A 26274-nucleotide genomic window follows, 5' to 3' on the forward strand; every position below is an offset into this window, starting at 1 on the left:
CATCACAGCACCATAGTAAACCAAATATCTCATTCCAGCCATATAAAAACCACCTACCCCACTAAAGGATCTTTTAAATATATTTAAATCATAAATACTCATTTACAAATGTAACAAACTGTAATGGATCTGTTGGGGAAGAACCTGCATGGACAGACAAGTGCATGACCAGACCAGATTAAGTTTGATCTCCAATGTACAGCAGTAAAGGTTAAAACTCCTCCAAAGACATTGCATCCACTCTAAGGACTTAATTCAGTGACTCTTCCTCAAATTCAATAGTACTTACTACTCAATTGTATTACTATTGTCAGTACATATATCTCAGAAAAAGGAAAGGTTGCAGAATCAGGCCCAAGAATCGGAAACAAAACCCATATTAAATTATTCTGGCAGTACCCACAATGTGATGGCCCCAATACTGCAAAGATTTATTTCTGTGCTTAACTTTACTCGATTTGAATAGTTCAGCTGAATTCAGCGCAGCTACAAAATTCAGCATGTGCAAAAGGCTTTGCAAGATCAGATCTTCTGATAAGTAGTGTACAAAGGCTGCAAGAGAAATATAATCACATTTTGTGCAATTTATTTCATAAATACAAATTTATCTTTATCTCTACCTATCCGTTATTAGTTGGTCAATTTCATGTAGGCGTCATGCCACAAATGGGTTTTGCATGTTAAAGTGAACCTTCCATTAAGGATAGTAGAAAAGAGGCATTTGATTTGTTAAACCAAAAACCAGGAGCAGAGTCACAAGAAAAACGTGAGTTTCAGTCAGTTATAACTAATCTGGATATTAGCAAACAAGACATTTCTCTGGTGTTCCCTATCAATGTCAAATACTCAAGATTGTCACTATCATGAGGATACCAAAATCATAAAACATGAATATTTTTTTGGACACATATTGGCCAGGAGCACCAAAAACGAGAGCAGGTATATGTAGCAGAGCAAGGCCAGTCATCCTAAAGTAATGTGAACAGCACAATCTCCTTGCTATAAATATTAATAAACTTCCATCAAGCGCCAACTGAATAAAGAAAAATAACTTAATATACATGTAGATATCCAATTTCTCATAATATGATGGTTGCATACTCATATCACTTGGAAAAAGTATTATGACAAAGGCAAACATTTGGCATTAATATTTCAACAGAAGATATTAATTAGAAAGATAATTAAATGATCTAGAGGCCTCAGGTTCTTAAATTCTAATTTCCTATAAATGCCCAGTCTAGCTCTCTTACGGTGTATACTGCAGAGCCCACTGTTATAATATCTGAATGTCAGTTCCAGAAAATATGTGTTCCAGAAAATATAATAAGGCTTGATTTTGACCTCCCTTATATATATTTGCAACTCCATTGACGTCAAGAGGGTTTACTCCCACTGTATACCAGCATTAGCAAGATCAAGATGAAACTCAAAAAAATTTTCTGTTGGTTACTCAGAATGTTGCACACTTCATGAAATTTTATTCTTGTAAAATCTCTTCATGAGTCTGAGTGAGTTCTTAAATCTGGGAAAATGGAAATTCTATACTGATTCTGAATAATCTGCTAAATAGGATTTGCTTTGGAATTAGTCCGTATTCTTTGGAATATGTTAAAGCATAAGTAGATTACCCACAGCAGGCACGAAGGAATCCTTTATAACCCTCTCAGAAGAATCAAGTATTTTTCTGCGCCTGGAAGCAGTTTTCTGAATTTGATGAATTACAAAAAACAGTGATATAGGGACTCCTATGATCCTATGTTATTATCTACAAGTTTGGGTAGACAGTTTATAGCGAAGACCGTTGGATTCAGAGGCCACAGTACTCTTCAATTTCTAGATTGGTCTTAAAGCCTGTTTTATGGTTATGGGACACATCTTGTTTATTTATTTTAAAAGAGAATCAGTTCCATTTCTTGATGGACTGTTGGAGCAGGTCTCTCCTGACACTTCCAGAATTATTTTAGCAGACACATCCCTAACCATGCTTCAGATGGAACAATACCTCAAGTCATTTTCAATATACATCTCTACTTCGATATAACGCGACCCGATATAACATGAATTTGGATATAACGCGGTAAAGCAGTGCTCCGGGGGGGCGGGGCTGTGCACTCCGGTGGATCAAAGCAAATTCTATATAACGCGTTTTCACGTATAACGTGGTAGAGGTGTATAATAATTTTCTGGTGTAAAGAAGGAGCACTATTTGATCTCCATCTTTACAGAGAAACAAACTTCAGAAACGTGCTAAGGTGGCACCAGCAGTCCTCCTTCAGTAGATAGTGTCCTTCACTTCATTACAAACACTTTAAAAAAATGCCTAGTTTTTCAAAAAGAATTGCTCACTAATGCAGCAAGCACAGCATGTGTCCCTTCACCAAGTAGCTAGAAGAGGGGTGGGCAAACTATGGCCCGCGGGACCATCCTGCCCAGCCCCCAAGCTCCTAGCCAGGGAGGCTAGCCCCCGGCCCCTCCCCAGCTGTCCCCCCTCCCCTGCAGCCTCAGCTCGCTCGCTCCGCCACCGGCGCAATGCTCTGGGTGGCAGGGCTGTGAGCTCCTGGGGCAGCGCAGCTGCAGAGACCGGCCTGACCCCTGCGTGGTGGTGGTGGCGGCAGCAGCGTGGCCCAGCTCGAGCCTGGCAGCGCGGCTGTAGTGTCGCCAGCCACCAGTGCTCCAGGCAGTGCGGTAAGGGGACAGGGAGTAGGAGGGCTTGGATAGAAGGCAGGGGAGTTGGGGGTGGTGGTCAGGGGGCGGGGATGTGGATGGGCGGGAACAGGGTGTTGAATGGGGGCAGGGGTCCCAGGGGCAGTCAGGAAGATGGGGAGGTTGGAAGGGGCGGCAGGGGGCAATCAGGGGCAGGGGTTCCAAGGACAGTCAGGGGACAGAGAGAAGGGGTGGTGGCTGTATGAGGTAGGGGTACCGGGGGGCTGTCAGGAATGAGAGGCGGGGCTGGATGGGGCAGCGGGGATCCGGGGGCAGTCGGGGACAGAGAGCAGGGGTGTGTGGATGGGGCAAGGGTCCCAGAGGGGTCCTCAGGAAATGGGGGTGTTGGATGGGGCAGGAGTCCTAGGAGGGGAGGGAGAGATAGAAGGTGAGAGTCGGACCACGACCCCCTCCCCTAACCATCCCTCCATACAATTTACAAAACCCGAAGCAGCCCTCAGGCCAGAAAGTTTGCCCTCCCTTGAGCTAGAAAGTACCCCAGCTTGTTTTCTTAAAGCTCCCCAAACATACATCAGCTCACTAACATGGGCTGTAACACTATTAACATGCCAACTATTCTGCAGAGCAATCCACTAACAAATTCACAACTTTCACCTTAATCATAACCACAAACGCAGCCACCCTACATCTTTGGTTTTCAGTGGCAAGGGCAGTGAAACATAAGGCCTCCCAGGCCTCTCATCACCTAACCAGAAAAGCACAAAGCATCTGCTTAGTTTAAGCACCCATATATTCCCATGAATTCAAGGGGACCTCAAGGTTAAACATAGGCTTACATGCTTGGCTGGATCAGGGCTGGATTAGTAGGAGTCTTGCATCACTATAAACTCTGCCACACTCACAAGACTAATAATACCTGCGAGCAAGGCAGAGTATTAAAGTAATCAGGATTCCACTTTGAGAGCATGTGTTTGTTTCAATATCCCAATTGCTTCTAAGAACAAGAACACAGCAGGCAGAGCAGAGCAACTGAGACAGGCAACCTTACCCTCCTGCCTTGTATCGTAGTGGCAGCCATGTCCCAGCACTAACAGCAGAGTCAGGAGTCGGTGCCAACAGGCTCCAAGCATTAGCATGGTTTCGGGGGAAGGCACAACGGGCATTGTCTTCCCAAACTGCAAGCCTTGGGCAGGTGTGGAATTTGCCACCTCCATCCCATGCACAGCCCCAACTGTGATACTGCTCTGTGGCTGGCCACACATGGATGTGAGAGTGGAGTTATCTGCTCCCTCCCCTCTCCTAGTGAGATGAAGAGAAGCTGTATATGTCCAGTATCCCTAACTGACAAACCACCTAGCCAGTAAAGCATTCTTCAGGCCTGAGGGGACCCTGAAGTCAGGAATTTACTTCCTCTGCTGGTCTATCAAATAACTCAGGATTCTGGCTGAAAAAGTAACCTGAGGGAAGGTCAGGGTTCAGGTTCTCCTGTGATCAGGGAAGTTTTCTTTAATGGCTTTTTAATCAACATAGTGTCAATAGTTACATTAACACTATTATTTTTATAATTAGTGCACATACACCTAACAGGTGTGCAAGGAAAGTAGAGGAAAGGGCACAAGGAGCCCCCTTTTGCATGCCCACACTGGCCCAGGCACAATGGTAGCCATTTTCCTCATTTGTCACTTTAAACCATCTCACCCTCTTTTTGCATCTCTCCACTAGCTTTCCTTCTCCATCATAATGAATTAACTATTTGTCTTCACTTTCAAAGCCCTTGATGGCCTATTCCCACTCCATCCTCCATCTCTACAACACTGTTGAGAGGTCTTGCCTCTCCCCTGCCAATGATGCCAGCCTGTGTCACTCATTTGTTAAATTTTAAAACAAACGCCTTTGGATTTCTCCTCCCCTGCTGCCCTTCACCCATGGGAGTTCCCTGTAAACCTGCACAAAACTACCTCACTGTTCTCCTTCAAGTGTCTCCTTAAAACGCCCCTTTACTGTGATGCCTGCAAAAAGTTTTGACAACGGTCGAGCAGCTGCTGTGCTGATATCCGGTGCTTAATTACTAATGAAAGAGGTGCCAGGGCTCAAGCAATTTTTTTACTTTCACAACTGACACAGCAAGCACCGATGTGCCGGGACTATGAACTGTCAACGTAGAGGTGCCGTGGCTCAGCCCTGGCAAAAATTAAGCATTGCTGATATCACTGTCAATCATGCTGACCAGTGTTATCTCATTATTTCTTTGTGAACCTGTTTGTTTTTTCATTCCACCGATCCCCTCTTATCTGGTATTTAGATTGTAAGCTATTTGGGGCAAAGACCGTCTTTTTGTTCTGTGTATGTACAGCGCCTAGCGCAATGGGGTCCTGCTCCATGACTGGGCTCCTAGACTCTGTCACAGTACAAACATATAGTATCAAACATGTTCTCCTGAGTGCAAAGTCTTCTCTGAATTCACACTAGTCTCCTCAAAAGAGGTAGGGCCACAGTTGTGCTCTTCTGCGATGGCCAGTAAAGCTGATTCTATACAGAGGTAGAATCAGTTGCACTACAGCAAAGTTCCCCAAACTGTGGGGCGCACCCCCCCAAGGGGGGCATGGAGGAACATCCAGGGGGCGTGGAAGGCTCAGGCCAGCCTCTATAAGGGATGGGGAGGGAGCGCCACCCAGCCCCTCCCCGCCCTAACTGTGCTTTGGTCTTGCCTCAGCTACATCCCCAGCTCTCATCCCCGTGCCTGACCCCATCCCCAGCCTCGGCTCTGTTCCAAGCCCCAGGCCAAGGCTAGGGGCAGAGCGGCACCTGGCCATGGGCCCAGCTGCCAGCCCCCACTACAGCCTGGCTGTGGCTCTGCTCTGGCCTCCACCCCCAGCCTCGGCTCAGACCCACCCCCGCCGGTGGCCCCGGCCTCGCCCCCCCTTCCCCTGTCCACACACCTCCCCACCTCCAGAGCCGCAGCCACTCCCGGCCTCGGAGGTGCGCGGACTGGAGTAAGGGGCGGCGCGACCCCCAAAAGTTTGGGGATTACTGCACTAAAGTAAACAACCTCCATCTTCCCTCTATAACCCTGGAGGCATAGCATCTGCCTTCACAAGCTCCTACTGGGGTAGTGTATCTCTGTACCCCCTTACTATGAGCTGAGTGCAATAACTGTATATATCTGTATAGCCTACAAAGTAAAAGGAACCTGAGTTTGACTGTTATTTATGAAGTGTTCAATTAACTCTAAAGTACTGTTTACAAAGTCTATTTCAGTGACTGATAACGCACTGCACAACACACATACAGCCGAGGGAACCCTGAACCTGCACAGCAGTGAATCATGTCTTCTGGAATCTGAAAGCAGAACTTGACAGGATATTCAGTCCACTTATTTTTTTATTGCACAAAGAGAATCTTGACTTCAGACATTACAAGGCTAAACATTAAACAAGAAATGAAGGCCTTCCAAAATTACAGACTGCCAAGGCGTCTACTCACCCATGACATGTGGGGATCCACTTGGAACGAATGGGGAGGGGAGAATCAATGAGTATTCATGAATAGCAGAACCACCATAAAAATTAATGCACTTTACCTGAGAGCAAAAGGATATTTCCTTGAAACTTTTCTCAAGTGCTACTTTTTTCGTGTCAGGACTGATGAGATAAACTGCAGATTGCCCAATCTAAAAACAATTAAATAACAAGAGGATTACATTTAGCTTCAAGAAACATTATGGCAAATTTGTTCCAACTAAAAAAATGTTCCTTGGGTATGAGAAATCTCAAAATTTATTCCATTCCATACTTTGACTCAATGTAGATTTAAATTACAATAGTACAACACACACCACATTTTGCATGAGAGAAAAAAAAAATGATGCAAAGTTGGACTTGCACTTACTATTAAATTTATAGCATTGTAAAATACTGAATTGGAATTTCGTTCTGTTTACGAGGCAAAGGAAAAATTAAAGGATCTGCATTTAACTAGACAATAGCAAAACTATACTCACAGCAAATCCTGTATCTTGGCAGAGGGTTAGACAAGATGACACTTGCGGTCCCTTCTAACCCTATGGTTGTATGATTCTACAAAAAATCAGTTTTCCCATAACCTTAGCACATGTCAATTTAATCAAAGTTATGTGACGAAACTGCAGTGAAATCGAAAGGCAGGCCTGGAAGCTGACCGAACACCCACATATATTTTTTAAAAGTGTTGTTAGATGTACACAGTACTTTAAAGGCAATGCATCTCAAGCTATAAAAATGAGGTTACTGGAGTACATTTTGATGTACATTTAGCTGTAGACCAGTTTTGTAGCAGTAACCCTGTAGCTGCCGAGAAGCACTGCCAGGTTTGAACAGGAAACTTTTTCCCAGACAGGCACTAATTTAAAGGTGAAACAGCTGTTCAGGATTTTTCATGAGACTGGACATGGGCCAATATATAATGTTTAAATTGCAAAATTGTTGCCAAGTCTCTGGGGGCTTCTTCCTAGTTGCCAGAAGATTGTATCTGCAACCGGGTGAATTTTAGGATGTTTTCCTCTTAGAAAGGTGGAATCCCCCATACATGCACAAAAAAACCCAAACTAACCCAAAAAACTACAGCCACCTACAATTCCCAGAACGTACATTAAACCAGCCAGTGTGTCCCAGATACTTAGCTTATTGGAAAGAATCATCCAAGAGCGTAGGGGCGGAGAGTTGGGCTTCCTTCTTTTGTCTGTTCTAAGCATTTCCCCGTGGATTCACTCTTGACCCTTTCTCTCACTTGAGCCTCCATAAAACTTCCCACCATCTCCTTGTCCCCATGGCTTGTTTTCCTTTGTTGTCCCCCAGGGCTGACCTTTCAGCTTTTACTTGGGGGGAGGCATTCATCTCCTTGCCACTCAGCAGACCTCTCCTCTGTTTTTTGCTGGCTGCCTATTCCCGTGGCAGGCAGCTAGCTGCCACTTCTACCCCATGCAGTTGGAACTGTCAGAGGAGTGGGTCACTGTACCTAGGGCACTGGCCAGGATAACAATCTCCCAAGGTGGTTTATTAAAACAAATGACTGTTCTAGACAGATTAAGGGAATTGGCAAACATCCTAGTCTAAATGTTTTTCATAACATCTAATGTGCCAAATACTCAGCCTCTACTATACATTTCATAGAAAGCCATAACAATAACCACTGCACTCAAATAAAGGGTAGTTCAACATCTGAACAATGTTAATTCAAGACCGATCAACATTAGTTGGCTAACAAATGAATTCCAGCACTTAGATCAGCTAAGGGATGGTGGATACTGTAGTCCCTGACCAAGTCATTTCACTTCCTGCTACTGAGAGGCATTCCAACCAGATGTGTCATACAAGAAATCCAACTTTGCGTATTAAAGAAGCACCCTTTGTGACATAGTAGGAGACTAGGATGCCATCAGGCAAAAGTAACCAAAGTTAAAAGCTCAGAAAGAAGCCACATCTGAAAGTCAGGCCACTTTTTTGAGTGGCTAACTCTATACATTCAAGTCTGAAACACAAGGTTCAACAGGTGGGGGGGTTGGACCTAAATATCCCCCTATGCATTCTCCCCTCATCCTGCAAATGTTTGTCATAGTTTAATAGTTTTTAAACAAATACTTTTTCAAACTAAGACTTAATTATTTTAAACGGCACTATTGTATTTTTAAGGTTACAGAACCTGCCCTGCGGAAAGATGGTACATAAGGTATGGCGTTAGTGGGGCATGCACATTTTCCCCACACACATCCAATGTACCTCCCAGAAGAAGCCAGTGTACAGCTGCAGAGCAGCTCTAGAGTTCTAGAATAGTCATAGCTAATGCTGTCCCTAAGCTCATCCCTCAAGACATAATGATTACACTTCTATTCTGCAGGTGTAATGCCTCTGGGGTCCATGTTAAAACAGTGCATCTCCTCCACTACTCAAGGGAAGGCCTTGGCTCAGAGCCATAAGAAAGCCCTATGAATTTAGTCTGACACAATAAGGGCATGTCTACACTGCAAAACTAAGTCGACTTAACTTACATCGGCATACAGTCTATGCAGTAATTACATTGCTTGTGCATGTCTACACTTTGTTCATTGTGTCAGCAGTGTGTGTTCTCATCAAGAGCACTTATACTGATTGCACTGTCAGCACAGGGCATTGTGGGGTGGCTTCCAACAGCCAGTAACAGTTGATGTAAGCAGCACAGTGTCTACACTGACTTTATGCCTCTTGTGAACATGGTGTTATTAAGTCAGCATAGCAAGGCAGTTACACTGGCGAGAGCAAAATTTTAGTGTAGATACACCTCTACCCTGCTATAACGCGACCCGATATAACACGGGTTCACATATAGTGCGGTAGCAATGGGACTCCGGCGGCGTTTTAAAGGGTCCGGGACTCCGGCTGCTGCGGGGAGTACAGGGCTCTTTAAATCACTGCCGGAGTCCTGCCGCTGCTATACCGGGGCTGCGGCAGCGGGGCTCGCTAGCGATTTAAAGGACCCAGGGCTCCAGCTGCTGTGGGGAGCCCCGGGCCCTTTAAATCATCGCTGCAGCCCTGCCACCACTACCCTGATATAACGGCATTTCACCTATAACGCGGTAGGGATTTTTGGCTCCCCACGACCGCGTTATATCAGGGTAGAGGTGTACTTACATAGTTAGGTCTGCCTGGCGTCAACCTAACTCTGTAGTGTAGACCAGGCCTAAATTTAAAAAATATTGCACTGTATTTAAAAAACTTTGTACTAAAAAGCACAGAACCACCATCCCTTCTCTCGCCATCTCCATCTCCAGGGATAGCCAGCCCAAAGAAACACACAAAAGTACTTAATGTACCCAAGAGATGCACTCAAGATAACCAGCCAAAATATTGTCTACTATACTACCTCTAATTAACCAGTGTTGTACAGAATATAGTAAACATGAATGTATTTGCAATATAGCAGGAAAGTGAAGCAAAACTAACCTATACACTCTTCAAATCCTGACCTTAAACCACAGTAGGGGTGTAGCTGGCTAGGTGAATTTTGGATATAGACAGATCAACTTGGTGCCACCTCAACTTCAGTATGCTCAGAACTACCCACAGTAGCAGCCCACAGTTACACATACACACCGATTACTACTGGGAGTAGGTGCAGTTAAACTGCAAGAGCACCTTAACTAAACTACTTGCTATGGGACACAAAGTGAGTGCGTGCCTGCAGCCAAGTTCCAAAGATTCTGTGCTCTAAACAGGAAGCATCTCTCACCTATAAAGTTGTTTCTGCTGTAATTATTTAGCATAATACACACACACACACACACACACTATATATATATATATATATATATATATATCACAGAAATAATAAAAGTTAGTCCCAGCCTTTACATCAGACAATTATCAATAATATTCCCTAATAATTTCTCAACACTGTCTTTTTGAAGCTCAATGTTTTATGTGGTGCTGTTTTAAACTGTTTCACTTAATATACTTTGACAATGGGTTTTTACACTGAATGATAAAACTCTACAAAGAAATATATAAAATTTGATGTGTAACTTAAGCTCCAATAACTGCAGGAAGTTATTCAAGGAGGCACTCCCATCTTTGTAGGACATTTCTTTTGCATTTCCTATCCAGTGTTTAGAGACATAAAATGCTTGCAAAGTTGCAATTTGTTTTACCGTGAACAACATAGTCCGGTTTCCTGCAATGTCTGTTGGCTGCACGACATTGTGTCCATAGCTAAGGTGACGTTTTAGGTTCAGCGAAGTCTCAGTTTCATCAAAAGAGCTGGCAAAACTGTTACTCCTGCAACTCCCATCTTGCAAGTCCCTCTTAAAAGAAAAGGAACGCAGCCCAGGCTGAGAATGAGATTTCCTAATTGGCCTTTTCTCTTCTTCTTCACTGACCAAGGGTTGGAAAACAGATCGCAATTTATCACTGAATGATAATCCTCCAGAATTATTGGCAGTTTCACGTTGTTGGGACAATGAATTAAATTCCATTTTTTTGGTACAACTAACATGGTTAAATTTTTCGATACATTCATCTATTAATGCTGGGGGTGCATTTTTGTGTGCTACTGTCACTCGTCCACAGAACAACACCTCAAACTTTTTGGAAAAAGGGTCTTCAACTTCTGATGGATTATTCTGAAACTCTTCTTGGCGAGCGATTTTTCCAGCCTGTCGAATGGAGCCAATAATCTCAGGCACCTACGAGAAAGAGAAAAAAAACCAGTATCAACAAATGGTTCTTTATGCCTAAGACATTGGAATGCTAAAAAAAGACCATGTCAAATTTCCATTTCCAATTTCCAAGTGATCACTAATTTTGGGTGCCTCCTTTTTTGAGAGACCAGCTGGGGACGTCGTGAATTTATCTCAAACAATATGTGCATTAGTAGTTAGATATTGTTCAATAGAAAACCTTGCAGGGAGAATGAAAACTGGTTCATTTGCTTCCCTAACAAGAGATCATTATCATTAATACACAATCAGTGGACCTGATCTGTCAAGGTGCTGAGGATTTCCAAAAAAAGCCTCTGGACTGATTTAAATCAAAACAATTAAATCACAAATTTTAATCATTATTTAAATCAGCAAGTAGAAAACCTTGATTTAAATAATCGATTTTAATTATGTTCTGCATTTGTATGTTTTAGTTATTTTCCTGAAGAAAGGTTGATTCTCATTGGTTGGTAACCTTAAAACATGTTGATTTGCAATTAATTATAGCTTTTAGACTACATTTGGTGCTTCTTTTTGCTAACTAGGAGAATAAATTATATCTATATATATTTATTTAAGCAATTATATAGTTTAATTTAGGTTTATTCAGATCCTCAATTTTTACATTTTTATTATGTTAAGAAATGCATCATTCACCATGCTGTGTGGAGAATAAAATGATGTTCTTCATGAAGTAAAAGTGTCGAAACACTGTTCCAGTGTGTTCTAGCCCTGGCTCAAAGGACAGACTACTGAATAACCTATGGTGGACCCACAAGAGTCCAGGGATTCCACTTAGGGAACCACTGTACTAGATGATTCATTTTATACTTCTGATTTGTGTCAAGCTCCATTTGGCTGGAAATCGAATGAATAAAAAATGTGCAAAAACCAGCATTTAAAATCTATTTATTAGTTAAATAAAACTACTTTAAATGTGCTGGATACGTAAGAAAAGTTTATTAAAATGTTTTGCATTTAAAACTGATTTATTAAAAAAAGGAAATATCATCAATAGTTAATGAATTGCATTGACTGTTTCTGGTCACCATGTCATTGAAAATTGTAGAACTAGTAGGTCTCATCCTCCCACAGCTATTTTTCATTCATAGATTGAAAGAAAAAACAAACTTTCCTGCTTTTTCAGCTCCCATCTGGTTTCTAAACATTGAATGAAATGGTCATTGAAGTGAACTAGTGTGCTAAGTCAGAGCTTGTAAATAAAATTTGCTGAAGATACCAAGTTTGGAGGCATGATCAATACAGAGGAGGATTGGAACATTATACAGGATGATCCTGAAGACTGGAATGACAGAAATGGGATGAAATTCAACAGTATTAAGTGCAAGATCACGCTCTAAAAATTTCTGCTGCAACCTGGGGCTCCTTAGTTGGAAGCAACAGAGACCTGAGCATGTGGGTCAATTACAGGATAACTATGAGGCACCAACGAGATGAGGATATGAAAAGGGCAAATGTGATCCAAGGCATTTCTAGTAGAGATATAGAAGTATTAATGCCATTGTTCAAGGCACTGGTAAGACTTCATTTGGAATATTGTGTATAAATCTGGTCACCCATATTCAAGAAAGATTAATTTAAACTACAACAGATGCCGAGAAGAGCTACCAGGATGATCGGGGAATGTAAGGCCTATCTTATGAGAGGATACTGGAAGAACTTGTCATGTTTAGTCTAGCAAAAAGAAGGTTGAGAGAGGAGATGATTGCTCTCCATAAATATATTAGTGAGGTAATTTTAGAGAGAGTGTATTTAATCTAAAGGATGGTTTTGGCACAAGAACAATTGGATATAAACTGGCCATGAACATATTCAGGCCGGAAATTAGAAAGTTTCTAACAATCAGAAGGTGAGGTTCGGAAACAGCCTCCCAATAGGTGTTGTGGAGGCAAACAACTTAAATTAGTTTTACCAGAGAAGGGGAAATGTATGAATGCAATTATATGATGGTGTTGCTTATGATGGTAGGGGGCTGGGCTCAAGGGGCTCATGTCTGGTTTTTCATATGTTCCCCAAAGCTCAATCTTGAGGGTTTCAGCAGGAGTCAGGAAGGGATTGCCCCCACCCCTCTCCACCTGCTTGCCCCAACGTATTCTGGGAGGGTTTTTCTTTAAAAAAATAATAATAATAATAATTCCTTTCTTGAGGCATTAGGGATGGACATGACTGGAGATGGAGAAGGCCAGAGCTCTGAGGTGGCACCAAGTATCTCTTGCTCAGGTGCTTTGCTGGCTGATTCTTGCTCACATGGTCAAGGTTTACCTGATCGCCATATGTGGGGTCAGGAAGGAATATATCCCTAGGTCAGATTGACAGTGACCTTGGGGATTTCTCACCTTCCTCTACAGCATGTGGGGGTGGGTCATTTGCCAGGATTATCTGGGTATATCTCACTTAATCCTTTCCCTGTCATTAAGGGGACCTCGAGCTCTGGTGTACCTCAGTCTTTCCTATTTTCTGTCAGTGGCACATAACTGTATAATACTTTGGTTTCGTTTCAGTTGCTGGATTTAGTGTGCACGTGCTGGGCGGAGTGGGTGACTTGTGGTATACAGGAAGTCAGACTAGATGATCTAGTGGTTCCTTCTAGCCTTAAACTCTAAGACTCTATGATCTCCTTGAATAAGATGAAAAGAAGAAAATATTCTCTCTGCCCCTGCAAAAGAGACTATTGCTGTCAAAAGTTGGTTTAACCTTTCAACAAACTTCAGGTGCTTAGCCAGCAACTTCCATCAGTTCAGTGGTTTGACTTTCTTTAAAACTTAGCAGCAAATATGTACTGCTTACTATTATTTTTTAATAGAGCATCATCAGTTTAGGTCTTGACATAGGCTGCCAATTTCAAATTTAATTTTAAATAGGTTTATATTTTAAAATTAAACCTCTGTTTAATGTAATAATTTAATTTTTAAAAATCCTCAATTTTCATCCACCCCAGCCTCCACTCACACCCAGTGTTAGTATCAAGTTCAAACTCAAAAGGAAAGACAAATAACATTCTAGAATATAACAGTAGCGACAAAACAATCAGGAATGCCAAGCATTAATGTTATTGGTAGATTAATGGCAAATTTTGCGCACTTGTTATAACCTTCATAGTAGCACATTCTACCATTAGACTACAATATTTTTGACAGAAAGTAATTTTGTTTGAAAGAAACAAAATAATTCCTTTTGTCATATATTTCTATAATTCCACATGGTGGGAGTCCTACCTAAATTAATTTAAGAAACATTCCACCATTTTCAGGGAATCCATGTTAGGAAATACTCAGTTATGATCCACAGAAACTATAAATTATAAACAAAAGCCCAACTACTATCAGAGGCCAATATTTTAATTAATTAACATGAACTGAATCAATAATAGTTGGAAATCGCTTCTGCTGTCTGAATAGCACATGCAAGTCTTCTTCCAATGGTCTGCTAGGCCCATATTTATATTGTGTGTACCATACTTGGTTATGTCACACTACTTTGTGTTCTTTCGCAGCCTTTGATTGGAGTAAGGGATTATATTATCATATCAGCAACAAAGGCTGTAGAACAAAGACAAACCTGGTGCCATAGTGTATTCATCCAGCAGAGAATACTGCCAGGTATTTAACAATCCAGAATGATTTTGACAAAAGACCAATGAATACATAATTTTCTACAGAAATGGATCTCATCTAGTGAAAGAAGAAATTTAGGATTAAACCCACTTTCAGAATTATTATGTTCATGAAAATTTGATTGCTGATGCTGCAGAAGGAGGTCTGGAATAGCATTCTAAAACATCAAACCAGGAGAACCATCTCCCCAGACAAGTACTGAGATGGCAAGGTATGCTTGAACCCCAGAGAGCCCTTCTGGAGGTCACCTATGCCTTTAATAAACATATCCATGGTTTTTTAACAGTTTAAGTACAACAGAACTATGCAGAAACAATTGAAAGGTTTTACCTTCAAGAGTTTAGAAAGACCTCAGCACTGTTTTTTTTAATAGATAAGGAAGTATGGCAAAAAGTATTAGTCAGAGGATTAAAACAATGAATATGACAAATAACAATCAGTCAGGAAACATGACTTCACCCTTGAGCATGATGCATGAACCATCAGTTAAATCATACATAGAGGAAAAAAAGACAATGGGTCAGGACTTCAAAATTCTATTCCCAGCTATGCCACTAATTAGCTGAGCAGCCTTGGGCCTAGACAGCTCTGTGCCTTGGTTTTAACATATGTAAAACAGAGAGGATAGTTCTTGTTACCTCCAAGGGTGTTGTGAGGCTTATTATTTAATAGGCCAGACTGTGTGTTCTTCCCTTTCTAGACTGGAAGAAGAAAACATCTGTGGGAGACTTTAAACCATTTTTTCACCCTCCCTAACTCTAGCCCTGTCCAGAGGCACTATTGAGAGTAGATGTAAGGTTGCCTTATGCTGTGCCAAGTTTTAGGTGACCATATTTGGACTGTTACTCCAGCATAATAGCTTCCTCTCACACCCTCCTCTACCCATTGCAGAGCCAATACACCAGACCCTGAGGACTCAGTGTTTGTAAAGTAAAGTACTTTGAGACACACTCCTGAAAGCTGCTATTTAAGTGCAAAGTGATATTCCTGGAATTGAAGAGAAACTGGGAGTTGGATGAGGTTTGGCAATTTCCGATTCAGATTTGTGAATTGTAAGGAAAAAGACCCTTCATCTAGCCACATAACTTATGTAGTGTGTCAGTTACACATATAATTTGGTTATATATAGCCACATTTCAGACTATGTCTGTATGAGCATTTTCTAGGAAATCTTCCCTTGTTCCATCACCAGTACAGCTCCACCAATGGGAGTGCCAGAGTAGACCAATTACAAGTATTCGTATTACCATGTTATCCAGACATGCTCTGAGCAGGTTGGACGACACAATAGGCTAAAGACACTGACAGCTGAGCTACATTCCCATTCTCCTCATCGCTACCATTACCAGGATGGTGGTGGTGGTGGTGATGCAATAGAGGGAGATTTCCTGGAAAATGCTAACATCTGCAATGCAAAAATAGCCACTAAAGGGAGCTTACCCCAAATCAGTGAAACAGCAGTTTTATTCCTCCACGCTAGGAGTTTGCACCAGCACAGCTACTCCAAAAGGTGTAGTAGGGGAAAATTCCCAGTGTAGTTAGGCCTGTGACCAATTGCTAATGCATTGTTACTGAATTTGTTTTCTTCAGTGTTTATAACCCTCAGATACCCTTCGGACCTTCATGAGACTGCAGTTCTATAGCAAACCGGGCCTTCTATGCAGCTATAATTTAACAAACAAAAACGACAAAAGACAAACCTAAAATCCTAGGTTTACTTTAAAACAGTTAATGAACTTCACATTCAAAAAGATACACAATGGGCCTTAAAAGGGAGGGATAGTTTTTATTTTGCCCTGGGCTTGAATTTCCTGGTATTACATCATTTATAAATAGCAGCTGGGCTTCAATGCTGTGTCTATTTAAGAGTATTTCCTCCTTTGTTGTGTAAGAACATGAAATGTGTACCTAAGCTCAACACCTAAAGGGCATCTAAAGAGCAAAAACCGGGAGAAGTACTGCCACTTGCAACGTACATTAGATTTTAATGGTCAGCCTAGAACATCACTTCAGTGGCATAACTGCAACCATTTCTTTAATACATGTGCACACCACCAGGCTGATCAGGCAAACTGATGCAGCATGGGTCTAATATTTAATACTGACATTGAGTAGAAGTGATAAATCTGCACTTGGCTGTGCATTTAAACATTCTCCTTAATTTGTTAGGGGGATGAGAGACAGGGGAGAAAGAGAGATGGGGGGGAAACCCACAACTGTTTCCCAAAGGTCTTCTGGGGCTGGATGAAATTGTTTACAAATATTTTTACTATATTAGACTTCAGTAGTACACCAGACCTTCATGTACAGGTTTGCATACAGGTCTAGGATCCAGTAATTAATAAGTTTTAATGTTTGCTCTGTCCCCAACTCCCTCTGTGCTCCCTGGGAAGGGGAAATCACTACACCACTCTGTGTCTCAGTTTCACCAATTATAAAATGAGAATAATGCTTAGCTGCCTCACTGCGGTACGGTAAAGATTAACTAGTTTAAAAACTGTGAAGTACTTTAAAGTTGAAATATAATTGCTAAGAACTATTAAAGTCAGTCATGCCTGACTGACAGGCATGCAAACAGGAGGTTGGGAATCATTAAAAAAGGGATAGAGAATAAGATGGAGAGTATCTTATTGCCCTTACATAAATCCAAGTACACCCACATCTTGAATACTGCGTACAGATGTGGTCTCCTCATCTCAAAAAAGATATACTAGCTGATGCTATTTTTAGCAACACAGCCCAAGTCTGAGTCCATAGACCCAGGGCTCTGAAATGCTGCAATGGTTTTGTTTTGGGTTTTTTTGTTGTATAGACGTAAGCCATATGTACACTGTATGTACCTGGGCTTTCAGAACAAACAAGCCAACAATATTCAAAATTGTTTGACTCAGATCCATTTGGTGAAAAAAACCATTGGACTTGGGAAAATGTTTATGAGAGAGATCTGACAGGAGCAGTGTGACTGCTGGAGGGAGCTGATTGAAACAATAAACCTCAGCCACAATAGATTTTAAAAAAGGTGGGGGGGAGGAAGGGGTCACTATTCAAAATCTGAACCCTGATGGACAACAACCAAAGCACATCCTTGCAATCTTCCCATCCAAGTCACACACCAACTCATGTTAAATGGTAAACAGCCCACAAAGCAAAGCAAAACAAATCAAGTAGGAGTTTTTGCTCACTGCCCAGAGACAGCAAAAGTCCCCAGTCAGCAACTCAATATTGAGAAGCTGACAATAGCTACAGAAACCCTGAAGTGTGGAAAGACAGCTGGACTTAATGGTATACCTAATGAACTATTACTACACTTTGGGATGAGAGCATAGAAGTGGCTATTTGACTTCCTCAGCTCTCTCCTAGAGACAATGCAGATGGGCCTGCTTCGCAGCCTGGCTAAGTGGCTCCACTACTCAAACCCCATAAAGACTCCAATTCTGTAAAGAGCTACAACCCAATATCCTTACTCTGCTGAACCTACAAGCTATATGAGCAGATGATAGTGGATGGAATAATACTAATAGTGGAAGGGCAGCTGACTGATGACCAACCGGTTTCCACCCAGGACATTCATGCTGTGGCCAAGTTGCAAACCTAACTCAGTACATCAAAGATGGCTTCATAACCTGCAAAATTACAGGGATTGCATTGTTGATCTGTCAGCTGCTTATGACACCATGAACTATCATGCACTTCTACTCTAACTGGCAAGAATTTTGAGAAATAGGAAGATGGTCCAAGTCATCTCCTCCCTGCTTTCTAGTCAATGTTTCTTTGTTGAGATGAATGGTCAGAAAAGTCGACAGTGAACTCATCAGAATGGCTTGCCCCAAGACTCAGTGCTAGCCAGGGGCGGCTCTAGAAATTAGGCTGCCCCAGGCAGCGCGTGCCGCCGCCTTCCCTCGCCGGGTCGTCCCCCCGCCTTCCCCGCTCCGCCGAGCTCCGGCGGCGGCTCGGCGCAGCCGGGACCGCCGGACGGCCGGAGGAGCCGGGCGGGAGGGAGCCGGAGGAAAAGCGAACCGGAAGAACCGCTCCCGCGGGGCGCGGCGCGGTTCGGTTCGCGCGGCGCCGCGGCCCGCTGAGCTGGCGCCCTCATGCCCGCGCGAGCCGAGCGCGGCCCGCCCCCTCCGCCGCCCATGCATGCGCCCGCGGTCCGTCGTCCCGCGCTCCCCGGGACCTCCCCCAGGCATGGCTGCAGCAGGTCCCCCGCCCAGCCTGCCGCCCCCTAGATTTGGCCGCCCTAGGCAACAGCTTGGTTTGCTGGTGCCTAGAGCCGCCCCTGGTGCTAGCACCCTTATTACTTAACATCTACACAAATGACCAACTGTAATTCCCCAACATGCAAATATTCATTTATGTAGATGATCATTACATTACCACCAAACAGGAAAGATCTGAGGACACTGAGCACAGTCTAACTGGCTCCCCGAGAATTATTGGAGAAAACTATTGGACACAGTTTCTGACTGCCACCCCTAGCAAGACACAAGTGTGCACCTTCCGCCTGAAAAACTTTCAGGCCAAGGAGAAGCTCCAGATATTGTGAGATGGTACAATCCTTGAGCATATGAACATCTGGAGTATCTTGGGGTCATGTTAGGCTGAATCGAGACATTCAAAGAGCACATCAAGAAGCTGAAAAAGCAAGTGAACTCCAGGAACTGTGAACTCCAGAAATTGGCCATTACAAAATGGCAAACCAACCGCAAAACACTCTGAGCAACCAGTGTCTCTCTGTTACTCAGTTGCAGAGTACTGTCCCCCAGTATGATCACACTTGAGGCAGGCACACAAAATTTATACTGATCTCGAACAATCTTGTAAGATCATCACTGGGACTTCGAAACAGATTTCCACACTGTCGTTGTATTGTCTCATAAGGATTGCACCATCACCAGTGAGGCAAGATGCCTTCAATAGAAAGAAGGCACAAAAACAAGTGCAGGATTCAAGACATCCACTCTTGAATTCCACCATCCAAGAGATTAAGTACAGAGACATCTTTGACTGTGAAAATCCCTTACCCGCAAAGACCACTGGGAAAGTCTACAGAGTAACAAAATGGCAGGAAATGCCAATGATTCTGGCAAACTGGCTCCTTCAGAACTCCTTCTCCCAGGCACTGACCTTAAACAGAAATACTAATATCAGGCATGACCTGGAATGGAAAAGTCTGGTGACAATATGACCAAGTGTAAGCTGAGGAATGATTCCAAATGTCAATGTGGAGAGCTTAGAGTAGACAAACAATTGAACACTGCCTGATGCAGTGCCCCATGTCAAAATCCTGCACCCGCGAGGAACTATTCAACATAAGTGACATCACCAGGTCTTGGCTGCAGTTTTGGAGCAACAAGCTATGATGATGATGAGATAATGAATGTTAAATAAGAAAGTGCTGTTTTTACAGTCACATTTACCGTGACACATACTGTACAGGAACTAGTAATTGCATGGACTTTGCACCCTAAATATTTCCCCTACTCCTCCCGCCTTACCTGTTATCATTTCAACCTATGTCATGGTGTATGTCATCTAGTTTGTAAATAACTTCGGACCATGTCTTTTAATTGCCTGTGTTATACCATGCTCACATTGTTCTGTATAAATTAGAATATTCACCACGGAGTGACAGTTTCTTTCAAGTCCCACAGCCCTTCTCATCAATATCTTATCTAAATCAAATCGCATTTAAAGGGCCTGATTGTTAAAAAGAGCTGCTGTCTCTTCTTGCATTCCCAATATGCTGCTTGCAATAACCACGGGTGCAAATGAGGATAGAGGCTTACCTGATTTGCAGGTATAATTAGAAAGTTAGATGCCACCATCCTTTTATTTGTGCATATAACCACTGTGTCCACAAAATGAAACCCACAACAATTTGTGGGCACAAATAAGGGAAGCCTGTTATATACATATATAATTTCACATGCACAATTTTTGGTTCCTGGAATACTTGTATTCTTAAGTCTTCTCTGGTTCACTTTCTCTATTTAAATATATAATTAGTGGATACAGATTCTTTCTGTAAATCAGATAAACAGCTACTGTGGATAAAAAACTGGTTCCCAAAGCCACAAGACAAAATATTGCGCAACAGTGCAAATAAAGATGCAACTTCACCAAACAGGGGCAGTGCTTTATCAAGCAAGCTCCCTCCTCCTCCACCCCACACGCACTACTGGACCCGCTCTGGCCGGGCGCCGCGGCTGGACCCGCTCTATGTTTACCAGTTAACCAATTAATCTTTTACATCCCTTGTCTATGCTACAAAATTAAGTCGACCTAACTTACATCGGCATAGAGACACTGCAGTAATTACATGGCTTGTGAGAGTCTACACTTTACTCCTTGTGTCGGCAGTGCATGTCCTCAGCAGGAGCGCTTATATTGATTGTACTGTCAGTGTGTGGCATTGTGGGCCAGCTCCCAAAAGCCAGTAGCAGTCAACATAAACATCATAATATCTACACTGACACTGAGTTATTAAGTTGGCATTACAAGGTTGTTACGTCAGCAAGAGCAAAATTTAAGTGTAGACACTTCCATAGTTAGGGTTACGTAAGCTGTGTTGCATTGACCTATCTCTGTAATGTAGACCAGACCTGAAGCTGAAACATTATTAGACCTTTGGACAAAAAAACATTTTGATTAACTGCAGTTTGACTAGTCAATAGCTGACTATTATATATGACAGATTATTTTAATTACTTTTAAAAGGGTGTTTACTTCCTCATTATTCAGTGAACAAAGGGCTAAATAAAACACAAGGGATTTGTCATTTGATATTTAGCAGAAAATCTAATTGGCTACAAGCGCCTTTCTTTCTCCCTTCTCCCAGCAAAGCTCCATAGGGCTGAATGTAAGCTCCACAAGAGTGTAGCTGCAGAGGAACTCCACTCCTGTAGTTTAGGAGCTCTACAGAAGCTATACTCTGATGTAGGCCATGTCTACACTAGCACTTATGTTGGCAAAACTTTTGTCATTCAGGGGACTGAAAAAAAAAAATCACACCCCTGAGTGATATAAGTTTTGCTGGCATAAGCACTTGTGTGCTCTCCCGCCGACATAGCTATCGCTATTCATTGACCTGGTTTTAATATGTCGATGGGAGAGCACTGTCTCATCGGCATAACATCGGCTACATGAATGATCTTACAGCAGCACAGCTGTAAGCTTGTAAGTGTAGGCATGGCCTAAGTCAAGTATTGCAATATTTTAGTTACTAATACAGTGAGCATCCTTTAGTATATTTTGCAAAAGTAATGAATTTTAGCACTGAGCTATCACTACACAACTATTAAATCTTTGCGAAAACATGGGATCATTTATGAGATACACGGAATTTATTGCTAGAACACATTGTACTGTATTTTATTTATTTAAATTTGGGAAATGACAAAGAGGCACTTATCTTAGACTTTCCGAGTCTGACAATGATTGAAAAACATAATAAATCACATCAAAGCAAACAATAGCCCTCACAGCATACAATCATACCAAACAACCACGTAGCATGAAAAATCAAACAGTATTTCCCACTTCTCTTGAACAATATCAGCATTCATTAGTAACTGTATTTTGAACAGCCTTGTTCTTCTTGCCTGATTTAAACCTGTGATATTGGCAGGTTTATAATATTTTATTGTTAACATCTCCAAAGAAAGTGAAACTGAAAGTGAAACCCACAGACTGGGTTTAAATCTCTGTGCTGTTACCTTCCTGCTCAATAGGAAACATACTTTTTCAAAAAGTAAAATTCTAACATGAAGATAATGAAGATTTCTTTCACAGATATAAGCAGTATACATGCCTACAAGATTAACTGGAGAATGAACTGCAAACATTCTACTCAAAACCACAACACTTTAGTCTCCTACCAAGGCCAAAATAATATAAAAAGTAGAAATTCCTACAATTTGATATTTGCAGAGTATCAAGGTAGAAGAAAATAACTAGGTCACCTCGCCCATTTCAACTTCAATGCAGGACACTATTTACATTCCAGCCTAATTTTAAGTGCCTTAAACAATAGGACTCCTTCCTTTCTAGTACGTACTTCTTTTTCAAGATTATTCCTCAGCCTAAAAGATATCTCTGCCATTTTCCTGACATTTAATGGAAAATCTCTTTTTGTTAATTTCATCCTTTGACTCCTAATTATTCCCCCTTATAATACCATGAATTATTCTCCTCCGTCCACATTGCTGACTCATGTCCCCTCCCCTGTTAATCATCCTTGAGCCAACTTTCAGTCTTGTTTCATAAATCAATCCGTCCATCTCCTGAATGATTGTATTTGTTCTGTTATGAGCCCCCTCCAGTTTGTCCTACTTTTCTACACACAAGTACATGTACTGCACTTGGAACAGTGCAATCGAATCCATAGTAACATTTTATTAGAGGTTTTCAAGGCACTTAACAAAAGCTGAGTAGGCAAGAGATGATAGGGTTGTTCCCTCCCTGCTCAATGATCCAAGGACAGTGTATACAGCCCAGTAACTGCACTAGACTTTTTTGCTGCCATATCGCACTGCAAGTTCATGTCTAATTTACTGACAACTATCACCTATGTCTCTTTCAGCATCCCTAGTGTCTAGGTGTCTCTCTCAATGACTGGGCTCTGGATTTTCTCTCTAATCATTCCTTCCCATAAGCCTTGAGTTGCATGTTTTTCCCCACCCCACTCCCCACGCCCGCGCTCCACATTCATGGAAAGTACACCAAGCACTAAAGTTTCCTTATAATAAATATTACTGGCAGAACCATTTATCTATACAGTACCTAAAGTGCACTAGGAGCATCTCACAAAACTGGGTGACTGGGCAACAAAATGGCAGATGAAATTTAATGTTGATAAATGCAAAGTAATTCACACTGGAAAATATAATTTTAACTATACATATACAATGATGGGGTCTAAATTAGCTGTTACCGCTCAAAAAAGAGATCTTGGAGTCATTGTGGATAGTTCTCTGAAAACATTCACTCAATGTGCAGTGGCAGTCAAAAAAGCTAACAGAATGTTGGGAATCATCAAGAAAGGGATAGATAAAAAGGCAGAAAATATCATATTGCCTCTATATAAATCCATGGTATGCCCACACTTTGAATACTGCATGCAAATGTGGTCACCCCATCTCAAAAAAGATATACTGGAAAAGGTTCAGAAAAGGGCAACAAAAATGATTAGGGGTACAGAACCGCTTCCATATGAGGAAAGATTAATAAGACTGGGACTTTTTAGCTTGGAAAAGAGGCAACTAAGGGGGGATATGATAGAGGTCTAAAAAATCATTACTGGTATAGAGAAAGTAAATAAGTGTTATTTACTCCTTCTCCTAATACAAGAACAAGGGACCACCAAATGAAATGAATAGGTAGCAGGTTTAAAATAAACACAAGAAAGTATTTTTTCACGCAACGCACTGTCAACCTCTAGAACTCCTTGCCAGAGGGTGTTGTGAAGGCAATACTATAACAGGATTCAAAAGGGAGCTAGATAGATTCATGGAAGATAGCCATTGATGGACCTATTAGCCAGGATGGGCAGGAATGGTGTCCCTAGCCTCTGTTTGCCAGAAGCTGGGATTGGGTGACAGAGCATGGATCACTTGATGATAACCTGTCTGTTCATTCCCTTGGGGGCACCTGCCATTGGCCACTGTCACTGGGCTTGATGGATACTGGGCTTTATGGACCTTTGGTCTGATCCAATATGGCCATTCTTATGTTCTTATCACACAACAAATAAACACTGTGCATGCCTCAAGGAGTTTACATTCCACTTTTACACAAGACTAAGGTCACATCTACACTACAAAATTAAGTTGACCTAACTTAAATCAGCATACAACCGCCATAGTAATGATATTGCTCGTGCATGTCTACACTTTACTCCTTTGGCGGTGCGCATACTCACCAGCAGCACTTGTACCGATTGTACTGTCAGCGTGGAGCATTGGGGGATGGCTCCTGAAAACCAGTAATGGTGAATGTACACAACACAATGTACACAATCTACAGTGACACTACATTGACCTAAGTGCACTGACCATGACTCAATGCCGCTCATGGGGGTGGAGTTAAGTTGGTGTGGCAGGGCAGTTACATCAGCAGGAGCGAAATCTAAGTGTGGACACATCCATAGTTAGGTCTATGTAATCTGCCTTGCATTGACCTAATTCTGTAGTGTAGACCAGGCCTAAGGTTCATCATGTACCTGTCCAGCAAGCATCAGAAGGCAAAGGAAGGATGGCAGGGGTATGGGAAAAACAAAGACAATGGGAATAAGCTAAGAGAAAAAGTATGAGGGATTGAAAGGGATGTAGGGATATATAAGGAGGATGAGTGTAGAGGACCAGAATTAGGACCTCAGCAACTGGAGAAAGGAAGAGACCCTGCTGGGGGTTGTGGGATTCCAGTGAAAGACCCATGTGGCAGCTGCATCCCAGGCTATGTAAAGCAGCAGTCAGATGCAACCCCTACTCATTTATTTAAATCCAGATCTTGTTGCCCTGGACCCCAGAGGAAGCCCAGTGCAAGTCCCTATTGTCAACTAAAGACTTAGCACTTTTATACACCACTTTTCACAAGAAGCTGCTACACAATATAACTCTTAAATAGTTTGGGCAGGAACAGGTTCTTTGTATCCATTTTTAAAAAGCCTCACAGACTGTTAGCGTGATACCAATAAATACTATTTTTTATTAGGGATGTTACATTAACACTCTCAAAATCACAGCTAGAAGAGTTCATTTAGTCTATTCTAACCCATGCAGGATTATTACCTACTGTATGCAATTAAATGTTCTGTTCAGTCCTGTTCTAAATAACTCCTGCCTTTGGTCTTCCACCACTTCCCTAAGAATCTTGTATGGAAGGGAAAGATACTGGGAACCTCTCCTCTACACTAGTCAAAGAATCCTCATGACTGCATTGATCACAAGGAAAAGCACTGGCTCCTAGTTCACATATACCTTTCCTGGTTCACATATACCAAAATGTGGTAGATGGAGAGCCGCCCCTAGCCAACCTCCCCTCAAGGTCTGGGAAGCAGGAGCTGTGGGGGGCCACTTTTGAGGGCCCAACAGGCCCAGAGTGGCTCAGGGGATTAGCAAGGGGCCGGGAGCAGCCCGCTCCCCTTCCCTCGCTCGGGGGAAGGGGTTTGGGGGAAGGGATCCCCCACTCACCAGCAGCAGTGGGAAGCAGAGCAGCCCAGCCCCAGCTCGCTCTACTCCGCCAGCTCCCAGCCACGGCGCTCCGCTTCCCGCCGCCAGTGAGAGCCGGGGGAAGTCCTTTCCCCAACCCGAGCGACATGGCTGGGGCCGGGGCAAGGGAAGCGGAGCAGGCTGGGGCTGCATCTCTCTGCTTCCCGCCGCCGGTGAGTGTGGGGGGAGATCTTTTTCCCGCACTCACTGGTGGTGTGAAGCAGAGCACCGCAGCTGGGGGCTGACGGAATAGAGCGGGCTGGGGCCGGGTTGCTCCATTTCCCGCCGCTGCCAGTGAGTGAGGCATCGCTGGGGGAAGGAGTGGAATGGGGGCAGACCAGGGAAAAAGGGTAAGAGGCAGAGCAGAGGGAGTTGTCCAGGGCCCCACACCTCCGTAGGGATGGCCCTGCCCCTTGGTGGGGGGGCCGGATGAGGGATAGGGCTGGTCACCAGGGCTGGTGCTGCCGCGTATGCAGCACGCAGCTGCCATGGGCACCATGAAATTTGGGGCAATTTGGTGCCCCAAATTTCATGGTGCGCTAGGCAGCTGCGTATGCCT

The 26274-nt window shown here is 42.8% G+C and overlaps 1 protein-coding gene across 7 annotated transcripts in view; it reads right to left on the reverse strand.

Moving 5' to 3' along the window:
- The window catches only part of TBC1D1 (TBC1 domain family member 1), a 189756-nt gene that overhangs the window by 95096 nt on the left and 68386 nt on the right, over nucleotides 1-26274 (reverse strand). For all 7 annotated transcript variants that reach the window (XM_039540595.1, XM_039540593.1, XM_039540596.1 and 4 more), the window contains 2 exons: nucleotides 10325-10858; nucleotides 6248-6337 (listed from right to left, as the gene is read on the reverse strand). In XM_039540595.1, coding sequence (XP_039396529.1) covers nucleotides 6248-6337; nucleotides 10325-10858 — 624 coding nt within the window. The remainder of the gene's footprint in view (nucleotides 1-6247; nucleotides 6338-10324; nucleotides 10859-26274) is intronic.

Source organism: Mauremys reevesii, linkage group 5 (genome assembly GCF_016161935.1).
Source record: "Mauremys reevesii isolate NIE-2019 linkage group 5, ASM1616193v1, whole genome shotgun sequence".
NCBI classification, from domain to species: Eukaryota; Metazoa; Chordata; order Testudines; family Geoemydidae; genus Mauremys; species Mauremys reevesii.